Here is a 13,927-nt window from a genome sequence, read left to right as displayed (position 1 = left end):
TGATGGAAGGAGGTTTTGGCTCAAAATCTCACGATACATGGCCCCATTCATTCTGTCCTTAACACGGATCAGTCGTCCTGTCCCCTTGGCAGAAAAACAGCCCCATAGCATGATGTTTCCACCCCCATGCTTCACAGTAGGTATGGTGTTCTTGGGATGCAACTCAGTATTCTTCTTCCTCCAAACACGACGAGTTGAGTTTATACCAAAAAGTTCTACTTTGGTTTCATCTGACCACATGACATTCTCCCAATCCTCTGCTGTATCATCCATGTGCTCTCTGGCAAACTTCAGACGGGCCTGGACATGCACTGGCTTCAGCAGCGGAACACGTCTGGCACTGCGGGATTTGATTCCCTGCCGTTGTAGTGTGTTACTGATGGTGACCTTTGTTACTTTGGTCCCAGCTCTCTGCAGGTCATTCACCAGGTCCCCCCGTGTGGTTCTGGGATCTTTGCTCACCGTTCTCATGATCATTTTGACCCCACGGGATGAGATCTTGCGTGGAGCCCCAGATCGAGGGAGATTATCAGTGGTCTTGTATGTCTTCCATTTTCTGATGATTGCTCCCACAGTTGATTTTTTCACACCAAGCTGCTTGCCTATTGTAGATTCACTCTTCCCAGTCTGGTGCAGGTCTACAATACTTTTCCTGGTGTCCTTCGAAAGCTCTTTGGTCTTGGCCATGGCGGAGTTTGGAGTCTGACTGTTTGAGGCTGTGGACAGGTGTCTTTTATACAGATGATGAGTTCAAACAGGTGCCATTCATACAGGTAACGAGTGGGGGACAGAAAAGCTTCTTACAGAAGACGTTACAGGTCTGTGAGAGCCAGAGATTTTCCTTGTTTGAGGTGACCAAATACTTATTTTCCACCCTGATTTACGAATAAATTCTTTACAAATCCTACCATGTGGATTCATGGATTTTTTTTTCACATTCTGTCTCTCACAGTTGAAGTGTACCTCTGGTGCAAATTACTGACCTCTGTCATCATTTTAGGTGGGGGAACTTGCACAATCGGTGGCTGACTAAATACTTTTTTGCCCCACTGTATGTGAAAATGCTGGAAAAAGCAAATAAGGCAAAACTAGAAAGTACCACAACTCCTAAATATTCAGAGTATGAATTTTGCATGGTATCATTAAATATGGTAAAGTTATTGTACGATAATTGTAAATAATTTCTTTCTGAGGGAGTCAAGAGGGAATTCTTTTAGATTTGGTAGATTTCATATGAAGTGACCCATAAAGTTTCCATATGTAGGAAATAACACATAACAGAACTGGAAAATGTCAGTAAGTAAGAAGTACATAGTGTTCACATGGACAATATCAGACAGTATACCTTGAAAACTGTGAATGACGTCTGCTGACCATTAGTCTGACCCTCAGGAATGGTGAGTACCATTTAACCACCTCCATCCGTTTCATCATCTGCAGTTTGAAAGCATAGAGTAAAAATTTATCCTGCAGTCCAACTTCAATTTAATTTTTTTGCTGTTTCTTTTATTCACACTCCTGACTCAGTAAAATATGGAAGCTTTTTTTAGGACAATCAAAACAAAAGGCCAACAACACACCCAATAAGACTTTTCTTATGCCAAGGCCATTATATTTAAATAACCAATAAATATATACTAAAAACAAACTTTAAAAAAATATTTTTTAAAGTAATAAAACAACAGCAGCAAATGGATAAAAAAATAATAGTAATTTAAGGTGTACTTACTATAAAGACGGCTCAATTTTCTGTCAGAAATGCTTTAAAGTCTTCGAATGTTGGGATTCTCGGTAAGACTGATCACAGATTCTGCTCCAACACAGCAACCTATGCTCAGCAGTTCATCCTAACTTTACACTCCTAGGACGAGCTTTATCACACATCTTTACAATTAAGCAATGCCAAGATAACTAATTATGTCTTTATAAGTAATGTTGTCATCAAGATTCTCCAGCTCTGTGCACACCAAACACAAACGTGCAAGTTGTTACACGTCAAACGCCATTTCGCTTCTCGTGATTGAAGCTAAATGTTTCAGCACTGCTGCCCCCTGTTGGGCAACTCTACATAGCTCAAGGTTAATATGCATTAAGCGTGGGGTTTAAAAAAAACATTTTTTTGGCTTATGCGCTTATACTCACCTAGCCTTCACGTTTTATTTTTAACTCATTAATAACCCAATACTATACATATATATATTGATAATCCCATTATTAAAAATATATTGTAAGTGGCCTGTGGAATAATTCTGGTAATGAAAACCTCTGGTTACATTTAGTGTGACTCTTTGTAAACATCCTAAAGTTTTAAATCTTAAGTTTCCATCTTCATATAAGACTTTTCATATATTTTCTTAGATGTCCTTAGGTTACCTGTTAGCTTGTTACCACCGCTGATTCTTAATCCCTAGCATATCCACCCTTAACATCAAAGTCATCAAATTGATCTTTTTCGTGCATTTTTAAACATCCTCATTCAAATTTCTGTACTTTTTTTTCTTCCATTAACTTCTTTGGCTCATTTTTATTCTCCTCTTTGTGCCTAGCTACAATACCACAATTTCCTCCTCAGGAAAATTTCCAGTGTACCATTCTCTACCTTCGTAAGAAGAGCTTACGAGTCAGCGGTGTTACTGATGGTTGTGAAGAGAAAGCTGAGCTAGAAGTTGAAGCTTTTAATTTACCAACTGATCAGGAAGAGTAACTTGGACATGCAGAGGAAGCTCAGAGCAGCCACCCCACCTTCCCATCCAAAACAAATCAGCTAAGGTGGTTTGGGCATCTGATGAGGACCTCTCCTGGATGACTCCCATTGGATGTTTTTCTGGCACACCTAACCCAGAGATCTGTCTGGCATTCGGCATCCCCCAGGAGGAAGGGAAAAAGCTCTGACTCGACTTCAGATAGCTGGATAAAAATGGATGGATGACAACAAAATCTCAACAGGCTTAGGAAAATTCAGTATTTAATGAGAACACGTTTTCATAGTTTCACTGTAATTCTTTGATACACCGACAAGTGAAAGTCTCAATTCCTGTACAAAATACATCAAACAAATGTTTTTCCATCCTTTTACTCTGACATCAGTCGATTAGTTAAAATATAAAAGCCCCATTATGATTTCCTTTAGGTCATTACTTAAGACTTAACATTGCAGTACAATATTACTGTTACAATTTAGAGAATAGACATAAATATAAATTGTTTTGCAAAATCTGCAAACAGAACATTAAAATCGCCAATTTTTCCTGCTAGTCTTAAACAAAGGAAATACCTCTGGTGTTTCTAAAACAACTGACACCAAGATTCCCATCCCATCTCAATTTTTTTTAAAAACAAAACAACAACAACAAAAAGTCAAGACGAATACAGAAATGTGATCAGTAAGTTTTGGTGGAAAATGTACACTGTTTACAAAACTGAAAGGAGGACTGACTGCAGCGTCAAATCAAACTGTGACGCAAACCCTTCATCCTGCAGGGTTTTCCCAGTGCTGGTACGAGACCACACGTCCGACTTTGCCACTACTGTCCAAGTACCCGAGTTGCACGTTTGTGATGTCACACACATTATCGGCGTCTGAAGGCGCGTGAGATTCTCCAAGCGTTGGGCTCTTCGTAACGGTTGTACAGGGGCTCGAGGCGCTGCTGTTTCTTCTGCTTGCTGAGGCGGGTGGGGTCGGACACTTTAAAGAAGGCAGGTGCGAACTCCACCAGCCAGCGAGGGTCGATGGTGGTCACCTCACGCATGTACTCCTTTGTAGTCAGCACCAGCTCGTGGTACACAACCCTATCGACAAAGAATTTGAGAAATCAGACAGTGCTCAACTTGCAAGAAAGATTTACTTCCTCTTTCGCTGTGGCACAGTAAAAACTGAAATGCTGACATACCACTCAGGCTGCCGGTTGAACAGAGCACTGGAGGGGTGGATGTAAACAACTTGCTGGTCTATCAGGGTTCTGTAGCCCTCCTGAGGATCTTTTTTGGCCGCATTCCTGAAGAAACCACTGCAGATGGCTTTCTGGACTCGCACAGTAGCTTTACCACAAGATACTACATCCAGTTTATGTCTAGAGAGAAAAGAACATGTTAAATCTTTCTAAGCAATATAATTTCTTGTGCTACCGTTAGCATTTAAAGTGATTTTTGATTTTTAGTATTTAACATTTTGGCTCTAATGTACCTGTCCATGATCCCCAGCATCTGTTTGCGGATATCCTGGGCTCTGCGCAGGGAGCGAGCCTGGATGAAGTTCTCGTAGCACCAGGGGTTGGAGAACTTGTTGTTCTTCCAGGAGTTGTAGACAGCTAGCAGGGTGAGGTGATCGCCCTCAGGTTGGTGGAACTTTGCCTTCTTCTGGTCAGCCAAGGCCTGCTTGTCCTTTAACACAAAAAATGGGGGGGGGGGAATCATTGAATTCAGAATACATTTCAAAATCTTTTACTATAAAAATGTTAAAAACATCACAAACACTCAGCTGCAGCTCTCATAGCCACTTTCAACATTTGTAAAGTTTTTATGAAACTTTGCATTTTCAAGTTTAAATGTTTCTAAACACATCTGAAGTAAATAAGTCCTGAGGTTGCTAAAGATTTCCCAGAAGTGTTCATTTCCACTGGACATCCACTAATCTGTATAAAGTGGCCTTGATCTCAACTTAATGCAGTTAAACCGTAGTGGATTCAATGCTCCATTGATTCAAAGGAAGCGCTACCACAACACATTGCATGACTGCTTACACAGATAAGGAATGAGATGTGTAGAAATGACTGGACGGTGTTCAAAGCATACCTTAGGCCTGTAAAAGACATTCTGCACAGACAGCATCGACACGATTGTGAGCATCTCTTCGCTGCAGCCCAGATGGACAGACATGATCAGCATCTTACACAACATGGGCTCCAGAGGGAACTCAGCCATCTAGCAGACACAAACGCACAGGAGATTAAAAGTCTTATCAGAATAACAGAAAGACAAGAAGTTAAAGAAAATACAGCTACATAAATCTGATTACATGTAGATTTATCTGCTCTTCTTTGCAGCAGAGAGAAACCATTGGGTAAAAACATCCTTACCCTTCGACCCAGTCGTGTGAGTAAGCCTTCATCGTCCAGAGCTCCTAAGGTGTAGAGCTGCTCCATGGCTGTGATCAGAGTCTCCATAGGAGGAGCGTCCATGAAGTCAAAAGACAGCAGATCATTGATGCCCATTGCCTGGAGGAGTCAATATTAATATGAACGTTAGTGATCTGAAATGTTAAAGCAGAGGTCTAGTTTACTTCTCCTGTCTGTTAGTTGTTTTGTTTTTTTAACTCGTTTAATTTCTTCTTCTCAATAACGCAGGATGTCATCCTATGCATGATAAGAACTGAAGGACAACAGCTCCTACCTTCAGCGACAGCACAGTGCTGGCCAAGTTGGTTCTCTGGATTTCAGGTACATTGGTTGTCAGCATCTCATCTCTGTAGGCTCTCTCAGTGTACAGCCTGTAACACTTTCCAGGGCCTGTTCTGCCGGCACGACCTGCCCTCTGCTTAGCCTGAGCCTGGAGCAAATACAATAAAGAGTTTTATGTCACCATAAATCATTTTGAAACACTAATGCCTTCAGCGAGGCTCTAAGAGCTCCTTTGCTACAACATCAAGTACATCACAAAGCCGCTGTACCTGTGAGATTGGCGTCACCACCAGCTGATCAATGCCAGTCTTAGAGTTGTACACTTTCTGCTTGACAAAGCCTGGATCTACAACATAATAGATTCCATCGATGGTCAGAGAGGTCTCTGCAATGTTTGTGGCGATGACAACCTGAGAGAAAGAACAAAGGACATTATATATTTGCTCTGAAGCAACAAAATATCCTGAATTGACTTTACCCATGTCAATATAGGGCCACAAAAATACTAAACACACTGACTAAATCACTGAAACCTATTATCTGAACCAAACTTTTAGTTCTACAGACAAATGAAAAGGGACAGTTACACAAATTGTAATCTTTGAACAAAACGAATGTTATATGTTTCTATAGATTCTAAAGATTTACTGAAAGTACCTTTCTGCTGCCTGGGGGTGCTGGGTCAAAGATTCTGGTCTGCATCTCACTGGGCAGGGCAGAATAAACTGGCAGAATGATCAGCTCAGGAACATCAGGCCCAAGAGACTTCATTCGCTCATAAAGGATCTCACAGGCTGTGTCGATCTCCTCCTGTCCAGTTAAAAACACCAGGATGTCTCCTGCAAAGGAAGAGTCACAGTAAGATGGATGACATGGACTGATACTAGAGTCCAAAGGTGGAAAGAACATCCATTTTTCATGACTTAGAGAAAAAACATACCTGGAGGCTCAGTCAGATGAATCTGCATGACAGTGATGAGGCTGGCATCCAGGTAGTCCGTCTCAGGTTCTTTGGTGTAAAGAACCTCTACTGGATACGTTCTGCCGGGGATGGTGAAGATGGGTGCTTCATAGAAATACTGAGAGAACTTCACAGCATCCAGTGTAGCTGATGTCACAATAAGCTTCATGTCTGTGCGCTTCTGTACAGTCTGACAAACACAAGAAGAGACACTCAGAATCCCTTTTGTCTCTGATTCTCCATTAAGTCAGAGATTAAATGTAGGAAACCTTTGCTTACCTTCTTGAGGAGGCCAAAAAGAACATCAGTGTGGATTGTCCTCTCATGAGCTTCATCTAACATGATAATGGCGTACTGGCCCAACTCTGAGTCAATCAAACACTCTCTCAATAACATACCGTCTGTCATGTACTTGATCACAGTCTCAGGACTTGTGCAATCCTCAAAACGGATTGTGTAGCCCACCTGGAAAACACAAAAAGATAAGTCCCAATGAGATTAAGCAAAGCTGCAGTGTGCAAAAGGTGCTCAGTAATTATATACTGTAACACGATTGCACTTTACTCAAGATCAGAAATATTTAACTCACCTCTTGTCCCAGACAACAACCGTACTCCTCAGAGACTCTCTTAGCCACTGACATGGCAGCCACACGACGGGGCTGCGTACAGCCAATCTTCCCCCTGGCTGTGTAACCAGCCTCTGCCAGGTACTGGGTGATCTGTGTGGTCTTTCCAGATCCCGTCTCTCCAATGACGATCAGGATCTGGTTGTCGTGAACAGCCTGCAACAGATTAACAAGGACACAGCAACAGTTAGTAACTGGTAAACAAAAAGCATTCATCCTTATTTGGGTTTCTTTTTTTTTAGAGGGAATAACAGAGTTTGTTGGGGGTGTTATATTTTACTTCGTCAGAACCAGAAGAAAGAAGACACCAGCTAAAAATCTGGTCATTAACATTACTAAAAGCTCAATTAACCAAATCATCAACATCAAGGACCAAGTTAATGTAAAACATTTTAAGAACTTGTACATACCAACTTGAAAATGTCATTACTAAATCTTAGAAAAAACGTGAAAATATCCTCTTTAGGATAGCTATTTGTTATTAGACTTGCACATGTCAATATTTCCACCCCACTGGGCTGAAGCTTTGTGGATTTTTGTATTTTGAGGATGTTTTTAGGCTGAGGATGTTTTAGTATTTCATAAGTTTTTTATTACACAACATACCCTGAAACGCTCAAACTATAAATGACCATATTAGCCCAACAGTCAGATTGAGCAATCTAAACTTTCAAAGTCCAATTTTAGTCATTTCTTTTCTTTTTAAAGGCCATTTATAGGTGAAAGCGTCTGCCTAGGACGTTTAACAACCTGCAGCCATCTTTGAATAGATTCAGTTAGAAACCAATTTTTGAAACGTGAAACTAAATCTCAGAAATTTCTCCCACTGAGTTTAAACTGTAATGAACCTGAATGAGCTGCTCTTTCAGCTTGTAGATGGGTAGGCTCTCTCTCTGCTCCAGGATAGAGAGTTGGGTCTTCTTTCCATAGGATGCCTTGTTCCCTCCAAACGCATGTTTCTTCCACTCTGGGATGTCATTGGGCATCATGCCAATGCCTCTCATGTTAGCGGCAATCTGTCGACCATCAACTGTAAGAGAGAAGAGGAAATATATCTAGCTTTACAACTCAAGTTTGACCGTATATTAAGCTACATCTCTGTTGGGTTGGCAGAATAATGCCCACCAGTGGAAGCCATCTAGACCACCTTGTGCTTAAGGAGGGCACACAGGCACACTAAACCATGACAAGACTATTCCGGCCAGATGGGGGGCGGCAGGAAACCAGATAACTATCTCCAGTACCGGCAAGCCTGAGGGGTGCTGTCTGCCAGCATGGAGGAAGTGTCGTGTCTGGGCTGTGGTTTTTAATAAGCAGGGCTAGCATACATTCTACAGTGCTACATTAATTTAAAGCTAATCCAAAAGCAAAGATAAAATATTGTCCAATAACATCTGAAAACCCAATTTAAGATACTTCCTCATGCCATGATTGCAGATGTGTTGCTCAACAAACTCCTATTTAGCAATAGTTTAAAACTGATTTAATGAGGACGTCCAAAAGATTTCTAACCATCTGGCAGCGGGTCAACCCAGTGTTTGTTCAGCCCCATGGGGATGGAGTCCATCTCTGCTTCCCGCGCCGCCTGCTTCAGTTCTCGTCTCTCTTTTGCCAGAGCACTCTGCATCATGGCTGCCTGGGACAGCGAGCCATCTGGATTCTATGAAGAGCACAGGAAGAGATCATAATTAAATACCGTATAAATCCTTAAATCCAAATTAAACCACATACTGTATTGCTCTGACTATAAGATCACTATCTGCAGGAGATGGTGTTTTATGCACCAAGTTGTGCCTTTTCCTGAATCAGTCCATGGTGATATATTACAGAAACTCATTTACTTCATAACATTAAAAATTTATAAACTCATCCATCTTTTTTCACCATTCTTGCTCAAGGCTGTGGTTAAGCTGGTTGGAAAGGTTCACCAGTCTATCCCAGCGCTGACACAACCACTCACACCTACAGCCAACTCAGCATTACCAATTGACCTAATCTGCATGTTCCACTGGGAGGAACCTAGAGAGAACCCACGCAGGAAACACATGCAAATTCCTTACAGAAAGGCTCCAGCTGGCCAATGGATTCAAACCAGGGACGTTCTGTTTGTTTGACTGTCGAGATGTTTAAATTTAACTATTAAATATAAACAAGAATATTTCGCCAGAATTATAATATAATTAATTCAATTTATAAATCACAGCAGGGTGCTGGAAAACTTTATGGCCTGATCATTTTTTGAAAATTTACTCCTAGTTTATTCTTTTTTTCCTTTCACTCAAACTTCTACTGTTACCTTGACAATCTTGACAGGGCTCATGTCCATGCTTTGCTTCGTGTGGCCTCTCAGAAACGGTGGTTCCTCTTCAACCAGCTCAATTTCCAAGTCTTCATCTGTATGAAATGAAACCAACCAGTTAGCAATCAGGTCACACTTAGTCATGGTTCACATGAACAAGAGCTAACCCTAACTCAAATATACAAGATGGTATTAAATATTTATGCTTAATGCTAAAAAGCTGAAACTGTTTAAATACTTGATGACTGTTTTATTAAGTGCCTTTACTAGCCTGAATTACTCATTTATTAAAGCAGTTCAGTCATAGACAAAACAATTTCTTACCCTCTTCATCATCAACTTTAGGAAGGATGCCTGTCTCATCATCAAAATCAGGAAATTCTTCTTTGGACAAAACATTGGCAGCAATCATCTGAGGATTTTAACAAACACCTTTTAAAATCAGATAGATGCACAGACATAAACGAAGCTTCAGCCACTTCAAATGTGAACCCACCTGTTTGATCTCCCACTTCTCTGGGTCTGAGATTTTGGTGAGCCTCTTGCGCTCCAGTGTGTCATCCTGTTCCAGCTCCGGCGCGTGGCCGAGGTTCAGGTTGCTCGGCCGATCAGGATTCCTCATGGAAATTTCCTCCCCCCCGTCGGGGCCAACGTTCCTCCTCCTGTTGGGGTTCAGGTCTTCTCCAGTCTCCTGGTCTACATCCTGGCAAACAGAGGAGGAAATAAAAACGTTCCATTATCTGTACCCGGAGCTCAGATACAACGGCTGAAAAATCTCAAGGAAAATTTGATTTAGTTCCACTGGCTGAAACTCACCAGAATGAATAAATACATACATTTATAATATAATAAATGTGAAATTAATTAAGCACAAATTATTTGATAAAAATCGTATTTCTTCAGGCAGGATCAGAAGGAAGACATCTGAAAACTTCCTTCACTTTAACACAGAAAATCTCTACTTGCTTTATTAAAATCAACTGAGCACCACACTGTTATGTTTTGTTTTTTTACCTTCATACTGAGGCTGGTCTTGGACCCTGTGAATGAGAGCACCTTGACTTTGACTCTTTGGCCTTTGCTAACAACGTCGGCCACGTTGGCCACACGGCCCTCCCTGCGCAGCTCAGAAATGTGGACCAGACCCTCCCATCGCTTCCTAGAAATTGAGAAGATGATCATGGACAACTTTAACAATGAAATAAGAGACAGGACAAAAGCGGAGACATCTCTAAATAGTATGCACTGAAAACATCTTTAGTAACCAGCAGACCCCTTTAAAACTGAAGGTATATTTATACAATGTTTGCGACCTTATACTAACCTGAGTCCCTCAAGCTGAACAAAGCATCCAAACTGCATGATGCTGGTAACCTTTCCATTGTAGATATCACCAACAGAAGGTTCCTCAGGTGGAGGGCGATCCACGTGTTTGTCCTTCCAGCGGTCAGACTCTCTCTCTTGGTCTTTTCTCGGACTAGGTGAGCGCTCAGACCAGCGGGAAGATTTGTCTCTTCTCTTGCCACGGTCTCTATCTCTATCTCTATGCCGATCACGGTCTCTGGAGCGTGACCTGGATCTGGAATAGGATCTGGAACGATGCCGTCTCTTTCGGTCCTTTTCCCGATCTCTGTCTCGATCTCTGTGTCTGTCTTTTTCTCTGCTTCTGCTGCGACTTCGCCTGTTTTTTTCTGATCTACGAGAGGAGAAGAGCCAGAAATACATAATACAATAAACACAGCAATAATATCCTGAATTCAAACAGCCGTCGCAAGTTTGCTAGTTGGAGCACAGGTATCAGAGATTTAAATAAACCCAACATGACAATGAAATGTGACCAGTGACTTGAGTCTTACCTGTTCTTGCTCCCTTTGGACTCTGTCCCACTGACACTGGGCATGAACATTTCCAGTTCCTTCATGGCATCAGCTGCTACTTTAACATCATCTTCATCCAGGAGAGCCTACGAAGTTCAGTATAACAAAAATCAGTCAACATAAATTGGTCAATGTTTCTATTGCCTACCTACAAGCATCAATACCACATTTGGTATTTTGTGTATATATTGTCAGTATATATTGTATTATCATCGCAGTTTCTTAAAATATTGTAATTTTGAGGCTGCATCTCCTAGCTGTACTGCCAACACCAGCCCTTTCATATAAACACCAAAAGGAAAATCCTGGGTTCACATATCAAAATGATAACCAGCTTAGTGACACCGCTTAACCTGATTGCCAACAGAAGACACCCTGTGTGTGTTTAGATCGTTTCTTTGTACAGGGCCCATGTGTACAAGCTTGTTTTGCAATAAAGATAATGTGGACACTGCAGCTTCATGACAATGTGATAAAGCCACACACCTTCGGTGCAGGCTCATTTGGTCTACACAGTGCAGGAAACATCTCCCTCAGCTTTTCCTTTTCTGACTTCGGCTTAGCCACGGACTCGGATGCTGGAAGAGGAGCACACGGTTAGAAATGTCACTTTTAAGGAGTAAAATATGTCCTTGGGACCATTAGCTGCCCAGTTTACAGTTAGCCTAACTACTTTACCTTTACTTGTAGATGCTTTGGATGGTGGTCGCATCGTCTGAATGAGCCTGAGCAGATTACTGATGAGAGAATCCTACAATAAGCGAAGAAAACGTTAATGTTTAGTTGAATAACAATGAGCTTCATGAACAACTCGTAGAGACTAACTTACTGTGAATTCGGCTCCATTTTCGAGTAAAAGTGCTTTGAATCCATCAAAGCTCGGTTGTTTTTCGGCAAGGCTGATGACAAATTCAGCTATAAAGGAACCACAAACAACACATTAACGAAGAACTACATGAGACTCATAACTGTCGAAGTTTATATCCCAGCATTAAAAAGTGACCCACAACGAATTTATTGAATGATTAGTATGTAAAGGTTTTTTTAAATCTAGTAAACGGCACAATACATCCAAAAAGAACTCATATGTTTACAGTAAATACAGATGCTAGTTTGCTAACAACCGCTAGTTAGCATAAGCTAGCTAGCTAGTTTTGGCAGAAGGCGATTTTTAAAGGCATAAAATACGTACCTAAATCTTTGTCATTTATTCCCAGGTGATTGTCAAGCTCCGTGCAGACTTTCGACACTAAAGACAGATATTCGAGCTGCGATAGCTCGTCGACTCCGATGTCTGCCATCGTCCACGAGTTGTTTTTGTTCACACAACGTAGACGCCGGCAGACATATTGGATATGGGCAACATCCCCTTCCGCCCTTTACGGAAACACTTAGTAGAGTTCAAGGTCTGGCTCCTACTTGCCACACGATGGCACTCAAAACCCTCACAATAAATTTGAATTGAAACGTCTCCACCACAGATGTCTTCACATGTGGGGTTTTCATTTCATGTCGTTTGCAAGAGGTTTGCCAGTTCTTAGCCCATATGCTTTCCTCCTTATTTTGCCTTTTGTGCTTGTTTTATAAACTGTATATGGTTTATTCGTGCAAATGTTTAATACGTTATTTTTTGCCACAATATAGATGATAAATTGACTTTTTTTTCATGTTTTATGTTTTTTCTTCTCAAGTGGCGAGAAATGAAAAAATAAAGCCAGCACCAGCCCCTCTTATGTTCAATTGAGGTTTCTCTGAAAGCAAGTTAATGCCCATAGACTCCTTTATTAAAGCATCTAAACTTCGCTTCATTAAAAAAAAGCATGTTTAGAACCTAACACCATAAATGAATTTGGTATGTAATGAGTTAGGTGCGGCTGTTTTGACTGACAGGTGTGCTGACACAGGGAGCTGTAGCTGACAATTGTCTTCTGTGCTTCACCCCCACTAATCTGAGGCACTGAAGTGAACCTTTCACCAGTGAACCTTTCTCTATGTTGTGAACTTCTTTCGGCCCATTTTAGTACAAATATCACAAGAATCTGGTACATTGTTTTGGTGAGTGAAATTCTAGTATATAGCTGTTCTTTGCACCCATAAAGTGAATAAATACAGCATGATGACAGGTAAATATGAACACATCTGGCTACAAATATCAACAAAAAATGGGCAAAATCCTAAAGATGAGGCTTTGAAATGCAGATCCAAAAACCAGTGGGTGATGTTATGATGATGGGCCATAACTTGGGATGCATTTTAAAACATAAATGTCTGTTGTTGCCTTGTTGCATAAAAAAAACGTTGCAGTGCAATGAATAATTAATTGCCACTGATGAGTGCAGGGTATTTGAAATGATAAAAGAAAGCCTCAACCCTGCTACTAATGGTATGTGGACAGGTATAGTTGCCGTCTTGACTTTTATGGTTTTGGCCAGAGAATGTAAAGGCACTCCTCTGTTTCAGCACGTCATGCACATACCCAGTCCATTAAGATAAGGTTTTTTATGCTTAAGTAGCGAGCAGCCCTTACCTCATCCCCATCCAACGCATTTGCATGAAATTGCAAATGCTTGTGGGAACTACTCTCTGCAGTTAGATCTTTACACAAGAGCAGAGGCTGCTAGAAAATGAACGACCAGTGATTTGGCATGAAATGTTCAGCGACCGCACATATAAAAATTTAACCTCCTAGGACCTGGTGTCCACATATGTGGACATCACATTTTGGGTTGTCTAGACCAAAATACAAAATTTTGCTCTACCAGGGCC

The 13,927-nt window shown here is 41.2% G+C and overlaps 1 protein-coding gene across 1 annotated transcript; it reads right to left on the bottom strand.

Moving 5' to 3' along the window:
* Positions 1–2,948: 2,948 nt before the first annotated feature.
* On the bottom strand, positions 2,949–12,540 carry dhx8 (DEAH (Asp-Glu-Ala-His) box polypeptide 8). Its single transcript, XM_014335642.2, has 23 exons — positions 12,354–12,540; positions 11,991–12,076; positions 11,840–11,912; positions 11,648–11,739; positions 11,141–11,247; positions 10,609–10,980; positions 10,299–10,443; positions 9,781–9,987; positions 9,609–9,696; positions 9,282–9,379; positions 8,498–8,645; positions 7,834–8,015; positions 6,947–7,141; positions 6,637–6,822; positions 6,337–6,547; positions 6,054–6,235; positions 5,666–5,806; positions 5,389–5,544; positions 5,076–5,213; positions 4,792–4,920; positions 4,184–4,380; positions 3,891–4,070; positions 2,949–3,789 (listed from the first exon to the last, which is right to left on the bottom strand). The coding sequence occupies exons 1-23, from the start codon at positions 12,460–12,462 to the stop codon at positions 3,570–3,572; spliced, it is 3,642 nt and encodes a 1,213-aa protein (XP_014191128.1). The 5' UTR covers positions 12,463–12,540; the 3' UTR covers positions 2,949–3,569.
* Between the last annotated feature and the right edge of the window lie 1,387 nt (positions 12,541–13,927).

The sequence above is a fragment of the Haplochromis burtoni genome, unplaced genomic scaffold (genome assembly GCF_018398535.1).
Source record: "Haplochromis burtoni strain Fernald_Lab_line unplaced genomic scaffold, NCSU_Asbu1 Contig_6, whole genome shotgun sequence".
In the NCBI taxonomy this organism is placed as follows: domain Eukaryota; kingdom Metazoa; phylum Chordata; class Actinopteri; order Cichliformes; family Cichlidae; genus Haplochromis; species Haplochromis burtoni.
This window is presented reverse-complemented; position numbering and strand designations above follow the sequence as displayed.